The sequence below is a fragment of the Columba livia genome, chromosome 1, assembly GCF_036013475.1.
Source record: "Columba livia isolate bColLiv1 breed racing homer chromosome 1, bColLiv1.pat.W.v2, whole genome shotgun sequence".
NCBI lineage: Eukaryota > Metazoa > Chordata > Aves > Columbiformes > Columbidae > Columba > Columba livia.
Genome location: NC_088602.1, coordinates 93,336,410 through 93,358,726, shown reverse-complemented (window position 1 = coordinate 93,358,726; position 22,317 = coordinate 93,336,410). Strand labels below are relative to the sequence as shown.

The 22,317-nt window shown below is 39.5% G+C and overlaps 1 protein-coding gene across 7 annotated transcripts in view; it reads right to left on the bottom strand.

Moving 5' to 3' along the window:
* The window catches only part of DOP1B (DOP1 leucine zipper like protein B), a 50,926-nt gene that overhangs the window by 12,647 nt on the left and 15,962 nt on the right, over positions 1-22,317 (bottom strand). For 4 of the 7 annotated variants that reach the window (XM_065067473.1, XM_065067490.1, XM_065067481.1 and 1 more), the window contains 21 exons: positions 21,044-21,142; positions 20,640-20,763; positions 19,813-19,913; positions 19,246-19,360; positions 17,537-17,657; positions 16,026-16,145; positions 15,362-15,467; positions 14,695-14,886; positions 13,151-13,844; positions 11,833-12,104; positions 10,910-11,062; positions 9,799-9,899; positions 8,927-9,117; positions 5,607-7,221; positions 4,865-4,976; positions 4,213-4,401; positions 3,433-3,558; positions 2,683-2,817; positions 1,912-1,967; positions 725-829; positions 575-641 (listed from right to left, as the gene is read on the bottom strand). In XM_065067473.1, coding sequence (XP_064923545.1) covers positions 575-641; positions 725-829; positions 1,912-1,967; positions 2,683-2,817; positions 3,433-3,558; positions 4,213-4,401; positions 4,865-4,976; positions 5,607-7,221; positions 8,927-9,117; positions 9,799-9,899; positions 10,910-11,062; positions 11,833-12,104; positions 13,151-13,844; positions 14,695-14,886; positions 15,362-15,467; positions 16,026-16,145; positions 17,537-17,657; positions 19,246-19,360; positions 19,813-19,913; positions 20,640-20,763; positions 21,044-21,142 — 4,794 coding nt within the window. The remainder of the gene's footprint in view (positions 1-574; positions 642-724; positions 830-1,911; positions 1,968-2,682; positions 2,818-3,432; positions 3,559-4,212; positions 4,402-4,864; positions 4,977-5,606; positions 7,222-8,926; positions 9,118-9,798; positions 9,900-10,909; positions 11,063-11,832; positions 12,105-13,150; positions 13,845-14,694; positions 14,887-15,361; positions 15,468-16,025; positions 16,146-17,536; positions 17,658-19,245; positions 19,361-19,812; positions 19,914-20,639; positions 20,764-21,043; positions 21,143-22,317) is intronic. The other 3 variants (XM_065067506.1, XM_065067499.1, XM_065067515.1) reach the window with 3 other exon arrangements.

The following is a 22,317-nucleotide window of genomic DNA, read 5'->3' as shown; positions in this document are numbered from 1 at the left end:
GTCTCACCTCATACATAGCATGATGTTGGCTCAGAGCCAAAACGGCACCCACACAGGTAGTGCTTAAACAGTTCTGGTGAAATTACAACCAGTATAGGAAGAGAATCCGGTTCCACTGCACCGTTTCCTTATATAAAAGGCGAGCTGACAGTCATTTACATTGCCAAACAGAGCTATGAGCTTCAAGGATAATTACACTACTAATTTGCCTAGATAGTTTTGAGATTTCAATACTTACACATATGACATAAAGTCATGACATCACACTTGTGTTATGATTTAATTTTTGGGAAAAATAATAAAATTACCCAGGCAAAATACCTTTGAAAAGTCCATAGTTACCACTATGATTTCAAGTATTTTTGATAAAATTTTGATATTCTGTGCATCATGTCTTTCATATGTAGGTCTGCCATGTTTACCAAGCCTAAGCCAAAACGTGTGGATGGACATTCACACATTCTAAAAGCACACGGGAACTCAGACACAAAATACAGATCAGGCCATCTCCGCTTTTACTTAGATGTACAGTGCCAGATTTATGAACTTAAAGGAATATATGTGTACACTGTACCTGCAAGTCTTTTTGGTCTTTTTTGTTTTCTAGAGTAGGTGTCCTAGTCACAAAGTCATTCAGCGTACTGTGGAAAAATCAATTCACTCCGAGTTAGTAACTGGACAAGTCTACTCAACACATCTGTAAACCTTCTCTCTTACACAGTACCTGAGAAGAAGAAAGTGTCCAGGAGGAGCCAAGTTCAACTGCACAGACTCTTTGAGAAGTCCTAGTAAGGACTGGAAGTTCTCCTGCAAGGCTGAGACAGGCAGCCTGCCAAAAAGCAATACCAAAACAGACCCAAGTCTGAAGTTAGAGTTAAAGAAAAACAGAAAACCATCATACATGGGTAGCTCGGTCATCTAAAAGCTTCCATCAAGATCAGTCCTTTAGATCCTGCCCCTTTCTAACTGATCTCCTCTCCCAAGTAGCGAGTGCTAGGATTAGAGGTAATGGCCTCAAGTTGCACCAGGGAAGGTTCAGATTGGATATTAGGAAACTTTGGTTCATGGAAAGTGTTGTCAGGCACTGGAACAGGCTGCCCAGGGAAGCGGTGGAGTCACCATCCCTGGAGGTGTTTAAAGGACATATAGGTGAGGATCTTAGAGACATGGTTTAGTGCCAGAGTTAGGTTAATGGTTGGACTTGATGATCTTGAGGGTCTCTTCCACCCAGCATGATTCTATGATTCTATCTGGCAGCACAGGCAATATGCATACATCAGTAAATGCAAGCAGCACATGCATTATGCCAGCCAGCACTGTAAGAGAGCCGGGTCTTCAGGGGGAAGAAAAGGAATTAAGTTTAGCTAACCACTTCACTGCATGCCAGCTTACTTTATCTGCGCGGCTTATTGCGCGCTGTATATTGTACAGTCTGATATAACTCAAGGCTTCCATCTGAGAAAAGCCAAGTATGTAAAGAAGAGTTTTAATCAAAGGACTATTTCCAATCAACTGCCTTGACCCACTGTGTCCAGCAGAGACTGCAGCCATTGCAGTTTCATTTAATTTAGAAGTTCTCTATCCATTCATCTGGCAACACAGAACAGATAAGGAGAAAGATCATAAGAAATTATACAAGTATCTTGCTAATGAGATGCCTCAAGTATGGTGCTCTCTTAGTAGGAAATGAGGCTTTCAGACTGGCATTATCAACAGATCAATGGCACTTAATTTCATAGCCCAGTTATTCTGTGTATGTTACTTAATAACAAAATGGCAATAACCATTTCCTACATGAAGGTGTTTTGTGACATTGTAACATAAAGATCAAAGTAAAGGAGAAATAGTGATGCTGGCTGTTATCCTAACTAGAGTAAACCAGAAAATTCTCTTTTATAGTGACTGAATTACCTTTGAATGAAAGCATAACTGAACTGCAGCATTGGAATATCTACAAGAGAAGATTTCTGAAAAATAAAAGCAAAACAAACATTATTTGCCATCAGGGAAAATAAAAAAAAGGTCCAAGCTGTTGAGTAACAGCTGTGGTTAACACATCATTCTTAGGAACCACTTGTACTCCAACAGGTGACCAACTATGATAAAACTATCTATACAGCAGTACAGGGGAATTCAGAACTTCAACAGAGGACTCTGGTTCAGAAGCTGTCACATTACTTTGAAATGGTACTCCTACATCACTCCTACAATGGTGTGCACAGTGGCAAAACTGATTTCCTTGAAAGCCAATTGGAATGCAGCAAACTCAATGTGAAGTACTTCTAACTGTTCAGGTAAGCGTAGAAAGACAGAAACGTGTCACTGAGTTGTAGATCTGCAGCAGCTTTATGAAAACTGTCAGCATCTTTAGTACTGGAGAACCCCACACCTTTTCACTACCAGCAACTTTTTTAGCAAAATATTCTGACGAACCTATTTACATTGATGGATCAAAACACAAAAACCCACATTCTGGAGAGTACAACTTATTCAGGAACAAAAGAGAATCACACATTACAAAAAAACCCCAAAACAAACCAAAACAAAAAAAGCACAACCAAACCAAACCAAACAAACAAAGCAAACACAAAACAAACTCTCAGTCTAACAATATTTAGAAGACACATTGGAATAGATCCAGGATATAATATATTAAGAAAAGGGAATTATCTTCATGGTTACCTCTTCGCCCTTGATTTGTGATGGTTTCTTGACTACCTCTTTGACCAGATGTAATATAGTGTCAATTTTCAATGTGTTAAGTGCACATATTAAGTCCACAAGAATAAGCTGAGATGAACTAGCCACCGGAAGAATCTAACAAAACAACAAAAAGACACACCTCTCAGATCACCGTACCAGGCAAAACATGAAGTTGAGAAAACAGCCTTTTGTGTAATTACTCAAATAGTAATATTTATACAAAATGTAAATTAGACAAGTTAAATCAAGCATGCAAAAATCTGCCATATACTGATCTTCTCCCAACACCTTCATGAAAACAACCTCATTATGCTCAAATTAAAGTAGAAAAGAAAGAGATGTTGTATTCAGAATAAATACTCAGTTCCAGAGAATACAACTCTAACCTTTCTTTGGAAATGCAGCTCATTCAAGACCTTTAAAATATAATTGGCAAGTTGCAATCCCAAGATTATAATCCAGTATTGAATAAAAAAATGACTAATACAATCAGACTCAAACTGCCACACTGTCCTTTTTATTTGATACTTATTTATGTTTAATTCATTCCTGATGCTTTGTGGAATTACATACAAATAAGAGTGTTTCAGATTTTTCAGTGGCTTGCCATTGACACATGTAGAAAACCCCCAAAGAATCAATAAACGAGCCTGGAGTTTAGAACTCATCATATAAATGTAACATTTGCCTTTGCACTGGAAAACTAAGGGTGCCTTTCTTTAGTTTCACCTTGATTTTACTTTGATTCTTATGAGGTTTCTTGCTATTCCATACTGCTGCAATTGCTGCCATCAACTGAATTCCAAGTTGTGCTGTCAATGGATTGATGAAGTCCAGTATTTTATTTCTTAATGTCTATAGGAAGAAAAAAAACCAACTGTCAATGCTAAAATTTGTATGGCGAAGGCTATCTCATGGTCTGTAAAATATTCTTCCTTTTCCCAAGACGTTAAGAAATTACACCACAACAAAAGAATCTCTTTATATGCTTCACAGACAGACAAGTTTTGATAATTTATTTATGAGTTAGTATATCCTTCTTACAGATGGAAGTCACATTTGTTGGAAGACAGATTGCAAAACAGAAAAAACAAATACTTGTGTTATATTTGCTCTTCTCCTACAAATATTTGTCACTACTGTGATTTAGCAATATTGAAAAAAGAAGGGGAAAGTCTAGTATTTTTATTTCTTCAAGTCCATGTTCACCTGCCTGTGGAAGGTGCAGATAATTCAGAGGTGGTTGGCTCGAGAGCAGCTATTAACAGAAGCTCACAGAACAAAGCAAAACATTAAACAAATCAGGTAAGGGTGCAGATGGGCAAAAAGAACAGCAAAAAGTCTGCTTTTGTAGGTAGGTACTCTGCAAGCCTGTAGTTCATGGGAGTTCTTCAAAAATTCTTTGTGGTCCAATAGCAAAACTATTCCTATGAGCTCTATGTAAAATGCACTATGAGGGAAAGGATGACAAGGATGATGAGATACGCAGCAGTTTAAAAGAACTCCTACCTTGGTTGCTTTAAAGTAGACTGAAGAAGAGCCTTTTGTTGTTCCAAAGAAGTCAGTTGGCCTTTTTTGAGAGTCTTCCCTCTTTATAACGCTCCAAAGAAGGGACATGGTATTGATAATGCGAGGCAATTCTTCCAAAATGGCATTCCTAGCGTTTCTCAGGTTTGCAGGTTCCGCTAAACATGATGACTAGAAAAAACAAATATATGAATATTAAAATACATGATATTAGGTACCACAGAGTGACTGTTTTAATTCTATAATTAGGAGAATTATAGTCAACTTCTGTAATGACAACTTTTAAAATAATTCAACCAGTCTACTCCTTAAATACATTGCTTCTATTAGAGTCTACTGAATTTGCTGTTCACTATTTTGGTACAGACAGACTAATACTTGTGTGACCAAGATCACCATTAACATCTTCTGCTTAAAATTCACATGCCTGTCTCAAAAAAAATTAAGTTCAGTCCCCCTCTCATACACTTTTACTTAGCTCATTCCCTTTGGTGTGCTGTAAGGCTTCCTTAAAGTTATCTTCTTGTACAAGTGCTGCTTCACTACTTATATTCACCTCTGGATGAAAAAGGGATGCATACTATGACAAACCGGTGCTGAGGTGTCAAGCAAGCGGTAGATGTTAAGCACTTACCTTTTTAGTTTGATTAGGGTGATCCAGAAGGCAGAAATGACCAATGGTTGTCAGACCTTCCAAAAGGGTTAGTGGGTAATCAGGCGTAACATTTTCTCTTTTAGAAGTTAAGCTTTGCAGAGAAAGGCGGGGAGAGGGGGGATAAAAAAGAAGGTTAACAGGCCAAGTGGTATTTCCTTGATTAAAAATTGCATCAGAAACCTGTTTCTATTCAATAGCTAAAAGAATACTGGAATGACCAGCCAGGAATATCAACACAGAACATTCACACACTATGCTTGGACAACCCGTTTTCCTGTCTAGATCTTTTAGAATATTATTCCCCAGGTGATCATAAATCTTTAGTGTCTGATTATTTTCCCCTACTCCTTTCACTTACTGCCTGTTCTGAACAGTATCACTGTATTTTTCTTCTCCAGGGTGTCTCTCCTCAATTAGTCACCCAAAATCCTTAGTCTTGTCAGAACTGGGAACTTGTTTTCTACTTGGACGGCAGGCAGGGGAGGACATGAATTATCACAGCTGCTGGTTCCCTTTCCTCTCTTTCTCCAGCTGCAGGGAGCCCTGCTACACTGATACTACCTCCGCCTCGACTGGGCTCAAGGGATAGCCAGCTGCACAGGCAGCAGGGTCTGAGGAACAAACTCTGGGAGCTACAACACCAAACCAGTGAGTTACTATGCACCGCTCTGTAGTAAGGGGAAGCTTTCACTATAATAAATCCCACACTGCAGACTCTTACCTTGCAGATGTTTTTGCAGATGTCTTCACAGCTTCATTTTCATATTGTTTGACAAGATCATCCAGGTTTTTACATATCTGTACAACAAATGGTGCCACAGTCCAGCCTAAAGACTTCCCAAAATAGGGCAGGGAACATGTGACTAGGCCTACCCAAGTGGGATGCATCCCGTAGCCATACTCTGGTTGCAAACCTCTAACCACAGCAGAGACAAACAATCCCTGTGAAGTTATTGGGTGTGGATAGACATACTGCATTGCACCGATAGCCTGCTGGAAATTAAGAGCCTGCTGCCATTCCTTAGAGAGGTCTGGCTGATTCTCCTGCTCCTCATGAGTCTGTCCAAGATGGTGCTCCAAGACAATCAATACCTGCAAGAGCTTCAGCAGCTCTATCTGGAGTGGGTGTTCGCTCCATATTTGATCATGCCCAAAATTGATTACGCTCTCTTCAAAGAGTTCTTCATCAGGAACATTATTAATTCCATCTGCCATGAGCAGTTCATACCGTTTCTGACTTGTATACATAGATGCAGACAAAGAAAGAAGAACAAACTCTTGAATTTTGCATCTTCCTAGCAAATTGCGTATGAACTCTACGTTCTTACTCTCTGCTGCCTTTGCCATGGTAGCTAGCTGGCTCATCACTCTAATCAGGACTTCCACACTTTTCACCTGAACGTCTCTGTTGCCAAGCACATCTCTGTGTGTGACCTTCAAGTAGCACGGGTAATATGAGCGCAGAAAACTGAGACAGAGGTAAGTGAGCAATTCTATTAGAAGAGAATGGGGGTACATGGTTGGGGACTGAGTCTGAAGCTTGCCATAAAAACTCTGCCCTACAAGAGCTTCCTGATGGCGAGCTAAGAGATTGTAAATAAGATTCAAATGTGCTGTGGAACTGGTATCCATGCTTGTACTAGCTACAGCTTCAATAAATTCTTTAGGGTTTGTTTTAAGCACTGCCTCCAGAACAGAAAATGCATACAGTACTCTCTTAGAATCATAAGGCTGCAAATATAAGAGCATGTGTTTGAATAAAGCCTCAATCATCTCCTGTTTTTCCTTCTGCTGCTTGAGCAACCTAGAATGGGTAATTTCCTGGAGCTCCAAGTCCACCTCTTCATCACTTGACAGAGACTCTGATGCTTGAGTCCTCTCAGAGTCAGCACGCACAAGGTTTAGGGCTACACTGGATTTGGAACTTTCGGGAAGGAATGCATTGAGAGACCTCACATGGCTAATGGTCTCTTTGCCGTCAGTTGCAGCACTGTCATTGTCTTCATTGCTCACTTCTTGCAGCTCCAGAGAAGGGGAAAAAGAGGACGTATTTTCACTATCATGGCCTGTGCTGGTGTCTGCTGATTCTGTGTGCTCACTATTATCTTCGTCACCATCTGCTTCATGTGAAGTTACTGGATTAGAAGAGCCATTGTTATCAGACTGTTCAGTTTTCAACTCCAGCTTCTCTGGATCTTTTTCCACTTCTGCCCAAATTGCTTCTCTATCCACCGTAGTAAACTGGCTCAATGGAAGGTTTTCCTCAGAATTGCTCTCAGAGATGCCAGACTCTTTCAAAGAGGGCTTTTTCTTGCAAAGCCAATCACGTATATCTGCTGGAAAAAATTATTATTTTTTATCAAAAAGAGCATGTATTTGTCCATTTCACACAACATGTTTAATATTGAATAAAATTAATAGAAAAAAAAAAAGGTTAAAAGGCTACTCTGCTCTAGTCTACTATTAATTGTAATAACTGGAGCTAATAAAAGCTGGGTTAAGGCAAGAATTATCTTTTTTTTAAGTGGTAAAGTAGTTCTAACCTACTGTAAGCACAAGATAATAGGATTAAAACAAAAAGCACATGTTGTTTCTCTTCTGCTGTGATTCCCTAGATGTGAAACCTTTTTATGCTTCCTGAGCACAACGTGTTTATGGAGATCAGGAGGGGAATGCAAAGGATAGCAAACAAGTTTTCCTTGATTACATGCTGTGGAACAAGAAAGGAATATATTAGCTCTGTGTTTGTATAGCATCTAATAAACAGGTCCCTTTGGATGCTATAAATGTCTGCCACATAACTATTTGGCAATCAAGACAGAAAAACAATTACACAAGCCAACAGCTAGGTTACGAGTAATAAGACAGGCAGGTGACATAGATTTTTTTTTTATACAAAAGCACCAGACACTTTTCCACCGTCTTCCTGGTCTGCTCCAGGAAAAAACCTTGGCTTCTTGGGCCAAACAGTGCAGTGTCTCATATCCATACCACTTCCATCAATCTCAAATCCAAACAGACTTCCCAGCAATCCCAAACCTGAATAGACTTTCCCGCCAGTCTTTGCAGGACTCCACACTTGGAGCGAACCCTGGCTCCATACCTGTCTCAGTCTTCCTCAGCTGCCCCCACAGATCTCTGTCACACTCGCCTATTCCACATTTGACGCACAGGTCGTATGTGGTTCACAATGGTTTTCACTACAGGTCTTAAAATAGACATCTTCCAGCTGTCAAATTTATCCTGCCAAGGTAAAGACTCCCTGCCACATTCCTAAATTTGTGTGGCTGCAGGTCATCTTCAATTCCAAATATCTCTCTTTGCTTCTACATCCTAGCTCTGGGATACCTCAAGACTTATGCCACAAAGGCTCAGCTCTCCTCTTGAATCAAGATGGATATTCTTCGGGCAAAGACATTTTAATTTTTAGAAGTTAGCAGAATTAGTTTTGTGCGTGTGTGTGTGTGTGTGGTGCCCTAAACAGCAAGATCTCCCTAAAAAGTTCCTCACAACCTGTATGATTAGTTTAACATGATGCCAAATAAAGAAACCTGGTATGAGCGTGCATGGTGTGCTAAGGCAAGACTGGGCAGAGAGAGTAAGATCTGCCTGTCCATCCTGCCTACTGGAACAGTTCCTGGACTGACATAGACACCAAACTGCTCCTGGATTTCATTTGGTTGTAGACCTAGTTTTGCTCGAGAAGGGATCCTGTGAACAATGAACACACATGCAATGTGGATCATCTGGGAATGGCAATGAGAAGTGCGGGACAAGATCACAGAGCAAAGCAGGAAGCAATCCAAACCAAGAAAGTAGGCGCAGCCACCACAACAGAAATGCTCATCAAGCCTTCAATGAGCATGACTTACTCCTGAACCCTGTTTTAGGCATTACTAGAGATGCTTGGATGAGGAGGAATCTATGGAACTGATACAAGACAACTCAGGGTAATAGGATGCCATTGCACTTCAGAGATGACCTTCAGTAGGTGTTCAGGAGTATGCAATGCTTACAGTTTCAATCCAAGAACAGTTTTACCTGCTGAATTTTTCTGTTTGATGTAGTGGATGGACGTGCGCTGTGTCTTTGGATGAAGCAGCAGCAGCAGGACTGGTTCAAGAATCCGTGCAACATCATTAAGTGAAAGGGCACGGATCAGCCAGCCCTGTGCTGCAGCACCAATTGCACCATCTGAACAATTGAGACTGTCCAGTACCACAAACAGAGACCTGAGTGGAGAAATCAGAATGAAGAAGTACAACTGAAATCCCTGCAAAAGTTAATGCAAACAACGAAATAGTGGCAGGAAACAGACATGGTGCATGTTCAAGTAGGCACCAGCCAGTGGCTCATGTCTGCTAACAGCAGCTTGATCATACACATTTTCCTGAGTTGAGGTCAAGTACACATGTGTTTGTAGAAGCAAGGCCATACATATACTCACACTCTAGTAGAGCAGCATATTTTAAAGTTCTTTCACATATTTATTTAGAAAGACTCTTAATGCTTTTGTCTCATTTTATACAAAGGTATAAAATAAGTTGTGTTTTTGTTTTTTTCCACAAGTATTAATACAGCTATTAATTCTAATTAATTCTATTTTCTTGGGGAAAAAATCTAACCCACTCCAAGATAAAAAATGTCCGCTACGCAGAAACTTGTCTGCAAGTTACTCTTCATATATGAAGCTCTTTTTATTTTTACAGAAAGTTCCTTCACACAAAAAAGTGCACCATGCACACAGAGTGCTTTGCGAAGGTAACAGTGCAAGAAAGTTGAAGATCTTCCTTTTGCTCACTTTTTTTCTCGGTACAGAGTACTTTTCCCACCTCAGAAAAAAAGAACAGAACATGCGTGATATATTTAAATATATAAATGTAAGCCTAAGCCAGTGGAGAAATGGAAAATACCTATCAAAGGACCGATTGTGAGAAGTCACTCTGCTGCCTTGGATCTCTCTGGTCAGATGCCACATGACGGAGAATCTGAACAGCGCTTCCAGCCTTGTCCCCTTGGCAAGGAAACAAGACAAATATGTATTTTTGGAGCATTTATCTCAGAGTACAGTTTTAGTGATTTTTAAACCTCTAGCAGAACAACTGTTATTTTGTAGATGACTGCTAATCCTTCTCAGGTAGTTTGAGAGCACTTTTCTCTGTTGCAATAGACTAAACCAAAATGCCATATATACATGAATACACAATCAAAACTTAACAGCCACAGTGTTTGTAGGAGCAAAAAAAGGCATGTCAGTATATCAAAAATGTATTTCAGGGCTCTTTTGTATAAATATTTTAGTCTTGGTTTGTTGTTAGGGTGGTTTAAAAGTTGGATGACAAATGGGGAGACATTGGTATATTAGGTAGTGTTTATTATTGGTAATTCTGTTTGAAAGCTTTTAAAAGATTTTCAAGCTTGTAAGATAAAAGTTGTAAGAGCAAAGATATGAAAACAATGCTGAAGACTGAAGGTGGCTATTTTAAGTTTTATTGTGCAAGGCAGTTCTCAAAAATATACTGTAAGTTAAAGAACTGTTCTGTGATTAAACTGGACAAGTAAAACAATTAATAATTGCCTCACTTAAAATACAACTTATTATGAGATCTAAATACTAAGGTGGACACAGGGTCAACATTATGTTGACATACACTTAACAAGGTAATAAAGCCTTTTGTTGGAATATGAAGTTTACAAAATTATTTTAGAGTTATTGGTGGAGCTGGGTCAGTTTGGAAATACTGACAAAAACTGCAAGTTTTTAGATAGTATATGATTTGGGCTGAAACTAATAAAGCTCCAGCATTGACTGATACAGCTTGTATCCAGAGATTAAGTTTAGCGGTATTACCATGATGAATAAATCCCAGGGAACTGTAAAGGTGTGGACAGAGTCTGTCGGACTCTTGGAAGACAAAGAGACCATGGGAGTGAAGACATGAGGTGGAAGGGAACTGAAAGCAGTCTGGGAAGCACTGGAAAACTCTGAAGTGCTGAAGGGGCTTCATTGAATACAGGACTTACTTTATCACGATCCAAAAGTGCATGGCAGATGATGTCTTCACAGATGTTTGCCGATGGTGCCAAGCAGTGCAGCCTGTAGAAGAGTTCTACACAGGCAATATGATGCTCCCGTGTCTCTTTGTTCAGCTGATTCCAGAGCACACAGGCCACTCTCTAGAGAATAATAACAACAATTTATTATTATTATTATTATGTGCCATTGCTTCCCTGACTTGCATAAATGCCCTCTATTACCAAAATGGATTTCCAAATCATCTCAGTTTAGCAAAGAGCAAGAATTTAGGTCACAGACCTAAAGAAATGCAACTTTCCTATCCTACTAGGACAGGTAATAAAAATGTACGCGCCTAGAAGTTAAGAAAAGCATTTCTGCTTCTATTTTCTGGGTCAAAAATTAACAGATTGTACATGTGATGGGCACAGCAATTAGAAACCCAGTAAATGAGAAAAAGATCTTGGAACCAATCCTCATTCTAACACTAATATCAATAAATCATCAGAAAAAGTAAAACATCTTTGAAAAACATATGCTCAAAACAAGAAGTACAGAATGTTTTCATTATTATTCACCCACTAACATTTTATCTTATTTCAAAACTTAGAGTGGTATCAAACTTCTAAGTGTAGTTTTCAAGCCAAAGAAACCAAACCCTTCAAATCAGAAATCAACTATACCTACACCCCAAGAATTTGGGCACAAAACCAAGTAGAAATTTGAAAAAAACCTTCCATTTTTTAACATCCTGTTGAGAAGAACATGAAGAAGAATGTGATTGCTTTCAAATGCTTGTGGAAGCAAAAAATGGCAGCATAACACAAACATGCTGTCCCCAAACATCCATGCAAATATCATTTGCTTTCCCACCCTGTCCTTAGAGGTTCAGTGTAGCTGGGCAGTAAAAAAAGAAAAAGAAAATTGACACCTGGTAGAAATCTGTTTTCTCTGAGATGATCTTTAGAACTCCAGGAGCGATGGGAGGAAGGGTGACCATCTGTAGCTTTCCAAAGAAAGGGTTGTGGCCAGACACTTTGTACCGCTTCATTCTGTCTTCTATCACAAGCGCCAGTGACTGGGAATGGTTGATCACCTCCAGCAGCGTGAAGATGGACACGTTTTGAACATAGCAGTCATTCACACAACAGCATATTGTCATTAAGGACTTCAGCCACAGAGGGAAGCTGGCATCACAACCTTCTCAGAAGATAAAAGAGAAAAGTTTTTGAATAATCTCAAGGTTATGGTCATATTTCTAAGAATTCTTCAATCAAGCTCACAGGACCAACAGACTAAAATGACTGCCCAGATCCAACTGTCATGCTATCATCAAGTCTTCAGAAGGGGCTTGTTTCAAAGCAAGTTATATTCTGTTTCAAAGCAAGTTATATTCTTTTCCCTATTTCCCCCATCAGAAAGTTCTTGCAGGACCCCAGTAACCCAGTAACTAGTGGATTTCTGCTTTCCAGTTTATGTTTATTCTCAACTAGTTTTTATAGCTGCTGTTTTCCAGCTGTCATTGTCAAGTGTCAAGACAGCTCACCCATGTAGATGATGGGCATATCATCCCTTTGCTAAGGAAGACAGCAGAAATTCACAGTGAAGTGAGGAAGAGAATCCGATTTTCTAGTTTCCCACCTCTCCATCCATTACAAATGTATTTTGCCAACTACCCTTCAGGCCAATAATTGCTCCTGCTAAAGTTAATGAACTTGAATTCCCAAAACAAACAGGGTTCCTAATTATACAAGATTATTGTTATGTGTTAGCTTTGGACTCCTTTGAATTCTGAAGGTTAGGGAAAGAGATGTTGTTGCTTCTGTTATGGTTTAGAGCTCCAGTTTCCCATCTACACCCACCTTCCTCTAACACACCCTTTTTCTTTTGGTGGTGGGGGGAGAACAGGACACAGGACATGGAAGGAGGGAGATGGATTTTGTGAAAATGCTGAACAATGCCACAGGACTCTACAGGCTAGGTCTTTTCATCCTTTCAGCTACAAGTTTTGTAGTGAAAGCTTTCAGAAGAATGTGAATTTTAAAAGCTTGGTAAAAATAGTTCTTCAGCTGCAAGACACAAAACACATACTGATGTAAGTAAATCTTTAATTCACATGCAACTTGCCTTTAGCCCTGTCAAAAGGTATTGCTACTGGCCATGGTCACATGTCTTGCAAAGAGCCAAGCTCACACTGCTATTTGTATCCTCAAATACTCAAGTTGCCCAGTAAAGGAATCTTTTCTTACCAGGAACCTGAAACAGAGAGAGATACAACTGTTCCATCTCCTCCTCCGATAGATAGACTGGGAATGTGGTACAATCCAACAAAAGGTGACAAGCGGCAGAGAAAGCTTCCTTGCAGTCGCCTCTAAGGGGTCCCAAGACAAGCATCACTTGTTCTAAGTCCCACTCTTCTTCCTCCTTTTCTTTTTTATTACTAGAGTTGCAGTCAGAAGGAAGAGGATTAGAACCCTTGTTCTTGAATGGTGACCCTCGAACTGAGAATAAGTCTGAAAGCATTTGTTTAAATTGAGGTACAGTGATCTGCTTTGCATCCCATGGACTCTTTTTCTTGCTAGCAGTTGCAGGTAATCTGTAGCCATTCTCTTTTTTCTCTTTTCCACTCAGATTCATTGCTGAGATGCTTTCATTACTCGTTTCTTGGAACTGCACCCCAAAAATGTATCTACTGGAAAACTTGGCAACCAGCTCTTGGATGCAATACAAAGTCTTCTGAATGCTCCCCCCTTTCTTCCAGACATCGTCTCTCTCAAGGGTCACAGTTGGCATCCCCAAGTGTTGAGAGAGCTCTGGGGAGGAAGCACTTAGACCAATGCCACTGTCTTCTGACTTCAGGTGGGGGAATGGAGTCTCATCCTCCTCTTGCAGCACAGACTGAGTCTCTGAGGTTATGTCCACATTTTCCTTTTTCACTGGGCTCTAAAACAGGAATGTTAATGTGGTTAATGTGGCAAGGCGTAGATCACTTTAAACTATGGAGAACTGTGGCAGGCACTAGGGCACAGCTATGACAGAAAAAACCCCTAGTATTTGCAATTTCCAGATAACAGCTTACTTTTACAAAATCATGAGACACAGTTATTCGTAAGCAGTTCAATTCAATTGCATTTAAAACTTAACAAATGTTTATATAATCCCCCACACATTGACTCCTCAAACAACAACAGATCCATGGCCACAGATACTTATCAAAAGGAAATGTTTCCTTAAAATCAATTCACCACTAGAACAGTATTACTTATGTTGGATTATTTCTAGTCAAATGCACATATTTGTTCTACAGCAAAACTTTGGCAGGCTGTGCTTGTGTGACTGCTTTATGCCATCTACTCCTCATTCCCTATCATGGTCTCCTGCACACAAATAATACCACATTGTCTTAAACTAAAATATTAATTGAAAGCCTTGCAGACCTATTCATCTGTAAAGCTGGGATTTATTTGGTAATTCAAGTCTTTAGCAACTGCATGATGCTGAGTGCTTTTCAAAATCATTAAGATGACATTCTTCTCAGGAAGTAGGATTATAGCTCCAGTTTCAAAGAAGACTATACTCCTTCACTGTCACAAATAACTCAAACAAGTCAGAACTGAATACTCAGAAGAATGACAAGGCATCAGAAGGCTCTGGAAGGGGCCAAGGAAGATAAGTTTCAAAAATCTTTAATGATGCAGTTATCATCTAGGTTTAAGTTAGGAGAATTAGCATTTTAAAATAAATTATGTCACTAACAATTTTAAACATCTATAAGTAGTTGAAAAACACTTACCCCACTTCCACTTCCTGTCTCAATGTCCAAATAGGAGGGAGGCATTTGCACTTTGCTAAGCACCTTAAAACAGGTCTTTAAGGCATGAGTGAGTTCTGGTAAACCTAATACTTCCATGTTTTCCAGAAGAGACTGTACCATATAACTGAGCATCTGTGGAAGATACTGAGTCTGCACTTCAGAGTAGAGTTCCTAAAATAAATTAAAATAGTTATCATATATTATTATTCATCCATCTAGCAACATTGATCAATGATTGATAAAGTCAGTTCATGAATGGTTAAACTGTACAAACTTGCTTCAGTGCTATTCCTTCTTTCCCCATTCTACATGATGATGACTGATTCACACCCTAAAAAGCTCATGATAGTCAGCCAGCTACTAAAAGACCAAAAAATCCCAGGAAATTATTTACCTAAGAAGCAAAAGGTACACTTTTTCATTCCTTTGATAGAATCACTGCATTTTAAAATGCAAACAATTTTTATTTTGCTAGGCAATAGCACAGGTAGTTGTATATAAAGTCAGCACATAAAACTATACTTTGCAGGACATAGCAAGCATATGCACACATATGTCAATTTGCCTATTTTCATTTTAGGTAATCAGAATCTGAATTATTTAAGTTGCTTAAGACTTTGAAACACTTAACTTCAGGTTGCCTTACCAAAGGAATCACGTCAAGAAGAAACACCAATAGTGTGCAGAGCTCTGAAATTGTAGGAGGAGTGCTAATATTTTCAAGAGGATATCTCATCGGTGTGGATTTGTTTCTGGATTGAGAGAAACATTATTTTGTAAGTTCTTTTCCTGTCAAAATTCTTGTTATCACAAAAAGGCTTCATTAAAACTGGCACAAAATACTGAACAGCTATGATTTCTGAAGCAAAGTAAAAGTAAAACTGACTTCTAATACAGCAGGATAAAACATTCTGTCAAAACCACCTAAATTGTAGCTTGCATGCGGGATGCTAAAGAGCTTCTAATTTTTGGATTGAACCTCCATACATAATCTTCTCTCTTAGAAAGAGAAAAAGATAGATATATCTATTTTTCTTCAAAAACCACTTGTTCTTCCAAGGAAGACATCTCCACTTCTCCTCCCAAACCTCTTCCTTCTTCAGGTGTCACTTTGAAAATAATTTATTTGATTCTCAGGTTGCAAGTTTCCATCTAATAGTTTAGCTATTTCCCTTCTTGAATTATTTTAGGATGCAAGCTACATATCTGCCTGATTCTAACACATATTATGTCCCTTCTAGAATGTTTCAGTAAACTTTACTATCTTAAACAGATAGCTCTTAAGTACTATTGTTTGACAACATAAACACCTGAAACAATCTTCAAAACATCTGGTCATGTAATCCCAAAGAAAATCCGTGCTTAAGGATGTGATCAACAAATTGACTGTTTTGACAATTTCCGAAGCATTTTTGTTCTCTTTGATTGCACTGTGTGAAAGGGAAAAAAAAGGAAAAAAAAAAAGAAACAGATGTTAGTGAAGATTCTAGGAGTAGGCAACCTCAGTATTAGCTGATGCATTGTAAAATCTTTTTCCCCTTTTCCCTTCAAGCTAAAATGCACTGATAGTTTTAAACCCAGGACTAAGTAATTCCAGAATAGCTAGAGTTTGAGAATATTTCTCCCAGGTGAAATCAAGGCTTCAACTTTGAAAATCTAAAGGCTAAGAGTTCTGTCACCAGACTGATTCTTGGCCAATATAACTGGATTTAATCAACATCAATCATAGGCAGTGTACTTAATTTTCTTCTCTGCTAATTAAAGAGAAATCAAGCATACATGGAGGAAAAGTCATAGAAAAATCTAATTGTACATACAAGTTACTTTCCCCCAGTAAGTTTGCAGACAACACCAAGCTGGGTGGGAGTGTTGATCTGCTGGAGGGTAGAAAGGCCATACAGAGGGATCTGGACCGGCTGGAGTGATGGACTGAGGCCAACTGTATGAGGTCCAACAAGGCCAAGTGCCGGGTCCTGCATTTGGGTCACAACAATCCCAGGCAGCGCTACAGGCTCAGGGAAGAGTGGCTGGAAAACTGCTTAGTGGAAAAGGAACTGGGGGTGTTGGTCAACAGCAGCTGAACATGAGCCAGCAGTGTGCCCAGGTGGCCATAAAGGCCAACAGCATCCTGGCTTGTATCAGCAATAGTGTGGCCAGCAGGACTAGGGTAGTGATTGTCCCCCTGTACTGGGCACTGGTGAGGCTGCACCTCAAATCCTGTGTTCAGTTTTGGGCCCCTCACTACAGAAAAGATACTGAGGAGCTGGAGAGAGTTCAGAGAAGGGCAACAAAGTGAGTGAGGGGCCTGGAGCACAAGTCTGATGAGGAGCAGCTGAGGGAACTGGGGCTGTTCAGCCTGAAGAAAAGGAGGCTGAGGAGAGACCTTATCGCTCTCCACAACTACCTGAAAGGAGGTTGTAGCATGGAGGGTGTTGGTCTCTTCTTTCAAGTAACAAGTGACAGGACAAGAGGAAACAGACTCAAGTTGCACCAGGGGGGGGTTAGATTGGATATTAGGAAATATTTCTTCATGGAAAGGGTTGTCAGGCATTTGAACAGGCTGCCCAGGGAAGTGGTTGAGTCACTGGTTCAGTCCCTGGAGCTGTTTAAAAGATGTGTAGATGTGGTCCTCAGGGACATGGTTTAGAGGTGGACTTGGAAGTAATAGGCTTATGGTCGGACTTGATAATCTTAAAGGTCATTTCCAACTTAAATGGTTCTATGATTTGTTAAAAGTGACCTTAAACTGGTTAGCTTTCAGTAAGTTAGCTTAATATAAATGATACAGTTTCAGTTAATAGTTGAAAACCTGTAGTTATACCTTGCAAGTATGTTGCCACTTTGATTGTAGCTGAGTTTGAGATCAGAACCAAGTGCATCTCTGCAGTAGGAATAAAAGGCTCTAATAACTTCAAGGAACAGATCCCCAACAACCTGTGGCCCTACAATTGAAGGAAAAAAAGAATCTAGTAGTTGCAACAAAGTGATTGTTAGGCAGCTCAGTTACAAACTTGTATAGAATTAAATTAGGGGTAGCTAGACTAAAAAAATGAACACCCAAGTAAAATGAAAATGAGACTTTTAAAAATGTCAGATTTTCCAGTTAAAATAAAATTAAATATGTAGATTTTTAATAATAAGAATAAGAATAAAAAACAAACCACAAACCAGCTAAAAAACAGCTGAAACCAGCAGAAGAAACATGAGCACCACTGTCTTATAAGCAGACTAACAACTGCTTCTACTAAGGTAGCATTCATTTATTGGATAAACAATATATAATCCTCATTTTTCTTGGCATTGCTTTGATAATTCCTTGACACAAAATGTGCTTAAACGGACTTTCCTGAACTATGAAAGAGGATAAGCTTACCAAATACAGCAGCCTGCAAAACCAGCTGCCACTGGAGTGCTTAGTCCCAGTACATTAGTTTCATTCTATGTCTACAGGTGTAGTAATTGTACCATCCCTCTTGCACCCAAGATAATACAAAGAACAACACTTCAGGATACAGTCGGTCGTTAAAACTCTATTAGCTTCTTAGAAATACCATTTAACCAATCCACAGGCTTCTCATACCTGTCAGATTCACAGAATATAATTTCAAAGATTTATCTGTGCATGGTTCTTACAGGGTATTACTACATCCTAAAAATCTGTCAAGTCACTTTGGCTTAATTTTCTGATACAGAAAAGAGAACTTGCCCTTTAAAATAAGAGCCAGCAGAGCCTCACCCTTCTGCTGCTGGCAACTTCATGTATGCAACAGGACAGACATGTGACAGTCCAGGGGAAAGGAGGAAATTCTTCACAGCTCAGTCACGATGTCTAAAGCTATAGCTCCCACAGCAGTGTCAGGCCAGCACAAGCTGGCAGCACCACTGCCAGGGTTACCCCAGCCTCCCCACTTCCACAGCAGGTTATTTTCAGCTGGAGCACCTGCAGGTAAGCAGCACTGCCCACTTTGGCAGCAGTAACACCACAGACTAGCTGCCTGTGAGACTACAGTGCCTGGAAGAGCAACATGGTCACGAGAGTCTGATGCAAGCGTGCAGGAAGGCCTGCAAGCACAGCTGAGCACTGGAAACAAACCCAGGCAAGAGCACTACCAGTGGTTTTCCAGATAAAGCTGCTCTAAAAGACAGAACAAAACCAGGCCTGACAGTATTTTAGGGAATACGCTCCAAGGAATGAATTGAGCAGAATACTGAGAGTAGAGCAGAAGTGGGTCTTTTTTAACTGGCCCCTCAGATTGAAGTTCTGGGCATGGCAGAGTGTTATCCTCACTAGGATACGTCCATGCCACACAGTGGAGTGCTCTGTGGAAGAGCCTGAGATAACCTGGAGCAGGTGCCTGCTCCAGAGCACCATTCTGAACCAGGTCCAAGGTGCACACTAATGCACAACATGCACATATTCAGAATTAGGAAGAATTGTGCAGGGTGTTGTCTTGAGTCCTGCTGTCAAAGGCAAAGGACACCAACTTGTAAGTCATTAACAGTCATAACAGAAGCGACAGGCAACATTACCTATTTCAGGTTTGTCAAGGAGACTGATGAGGATGCGGAAGGGTTTCAAATAAGCCTGATGCTGTTCCTCTGTATCAGACTCTGGGAATTTCTGATGTAAAATTTCAATCAAACTCTAATAAAAAGAAAACATCAAAACATTATACATAGAAGAGAGATTGCTGTTTTATTAAGACCTCAAGTGTTTCTAAATTTGATTTTGTTTAGTACCAACTAAAATTGAACTTCAGTTCTCCATACAGGGTAAACAAATTGATGACATCTTCTCATCATCTGTACTCAAGAGCTGATCTTACTCAGAGAAGCATTTTTAAATAATTCAGGTAGTTCATCAAAGATGCTACCCTTTGGTTTCATTAGATACCATTTGTACTGCAAGCACATACAATATTTGGATCAATAGAGCACAGCAGGCATTCAGTAAGATAAAATGTAACCAGCAAAAAATGCTATCTTTAGGGTCAGAAAGCGAAGGACAAATGAAGTGGCACAGTGAACAATTACAGACACAGTTTGCGCTAACTTGTAAAACAATGACAAATACATCTGTATACAATGAACACCAACCTCAACCAAAAGATCTTTAGAATATTTTCCAAAGAAATAAATAGCATGGTCTTCAGAAGTTGTTGAGTCTGGAGCAAAAGTACCACCTTTAATATCAGAGCCTACAAGATAAACAGAAGCATCAGTACAGAGAAACACTACAGTACAGAGAACTACACATACCTTGTTCATACAAATATTGAAACTACACTCCATTTTTAACTTGTCATTTCAATGCTTTGCTTGAAAATAACACATGTACTGCCCAAGGATGGCCCATATATTGCAGTTTGAGGCATCCAGTTGTGCTATACTGAACACAAATCAAAACCAAGGCCAGGGCCAGACACAGGGACAGCAAGGGCAGCCTATAAGCAACTACATGGCTGCAGCTGTTGTCCTCTCACTTTTAGCCTCCTCTCACACTGTTAAAAGGAGGCAGATGGGGAGAAGCTATAGTTCACTTATAGCCTCTCCTTGACAATTAAGCCCACATGTTAATTAATAGACCATTACTTCCAGAAGAGCAAGGTTAAATAGCGCCCTGATCCTTTCAGTCCACTGAACCACTTCAGAATGAATTATAGACAGGGCCAGAAATAACTCATCAGGTACCCTGTGATTAAGGACAGTGAGATGAATTCACCTCTGAAGAGAAGACCTGTTTTCCAAATGAATGCTTAAGTTTATTAAACAAGTACTTAATAAATGGCGACTAAACAACACTTTATTTTATCATCATTCATTAACTGCTGGGAAAAGTGTACTATAATACCTTTTTAAGCACTGTTTTTTTTTTTCCTCTTAGGTATGCAGAATATTGAATATCACTATATACTGTACAGTACCTAGCAACCATGCGTACAATCTTCTATTAAGTGACATGTCTCTCCTCAACAATGTCTGCGTAGCTGCTGACAGAATATAGACTAAATCAGTCCTGTGCAATAGAATAGGGCTTTCATTGCAGTCCTAGGGTGAAAAAAAAGACACTTTAGGTGTTTATGAACACTGAAACAAGTTAAACTGGTAATGATGGGTTTTTTAAGTGGTAATATTAATGCTTTGATGATTTTGATGATGTAAAACCAAGTTAGCTGTAAGGATTCTGAGAAGCAGCCATCTCTACTATCAATTGATGGGGAAACAAGAAAATGCAAAATCTGTTCATTGATTTTGAAGGTACAAAATTCAGACACTTGGCATTAACAAAGGCAGGAGCTGGATTGGTTTCACAGAAGACACCTCTTACCAAAGCTATGTAAAATGGGAAGAAGAAGAGAATCACTTCTAGAGTGTTTCTTTGCACAAGGACGTTTGAATCCAATACTGCTACACACAAAGACTTTATCTGTAAAAGGAAAAGACAACAATGATAACATTTAAACTACAAGCACTGTTAATAATGACAAGAAAAGAAAGCAAACTTGGATACATGTGAACAATTTATTTTTAAATAAGAGTATAATTACTCAGACTTTTAACTCCTGTCCTCAAAATGAGTTAGAAAAAGGTTTTGTGGAATACTGTTAAAAGAATCTTTAATATTTACGGAATACTTGGCTTTGTAATAATACAGAATGTCACAGTGTGACATCACCAGCCATCAAACAGAATGTGAAGCCTCACAAACTGCAGATATTAAAGTACTCTAACTAGCATTACAGTTATTCCATAATTCAAATTTAACATAAATTACCACCTACTGAAGATTTCGCTTTTTTCTGAAAAAATAAAAAGATAGTAAATTTCAGAATAGACTCTCAGGACTGCAAACACTTTGAGAAATCCACATTAAACATTGTATATACTGTATTACAGAAAAGCTGGTCTTCAGCCTTAAATGTAAATTCAGAACAGGTAGAGAAAAGATGCCAGGTTTATCTTCTGATTCGAAACAACATCAGTCTTTAAAAGCTGTATGCAGTACTGATTGTCAAAAACTGCAGAAGCTTCAGAAGACTTGCATTCTGCAGACTAACCAAAATCCGTAGGGGAGATTCTGGAGCCCTCAGTACAGGAAAGAATTGGAGCTGTTGGAGAGGGTCCAGAGGAGGCCACCAAGATGATCAGAAGGCTGGAACAGCTCTGCTGTTCCAGACAAGCTGAGAGAGTTGGGGTTGTTCAGCTTGGAGAAGGTGCCAGGGAGACCTTATTGTGGCCTTTCAGTACTTAAAAGGAGCTTTTAGCCCAGAGAGGTGGTGCATGCCCCATCCCTGGAGACATTCCAGGCCAGGCTGGATGTGGCTCTGAGCAACCTGATCTAGTTGAAGATGTCCCTGCTCATGGCAGGGGGTTGGATTAGATGGGCTTTGAAGGTCCTGTCCAACCCGAACTATTCTATGATTCTACCATACTCTGCCACATTTCAGGGAAGATGCTCCCATGGCGTAACTGTATTAAGCAATTCCAAAGTGTGGAGCTTTCACCCTCTTTTTCTCTCTCTCCAAAAGTATTTTTAAGAGCATGTAATTCTAATTTAACACTGAGGAGGCACAATCTGCTAGTATGCTGGCATTATGGTAG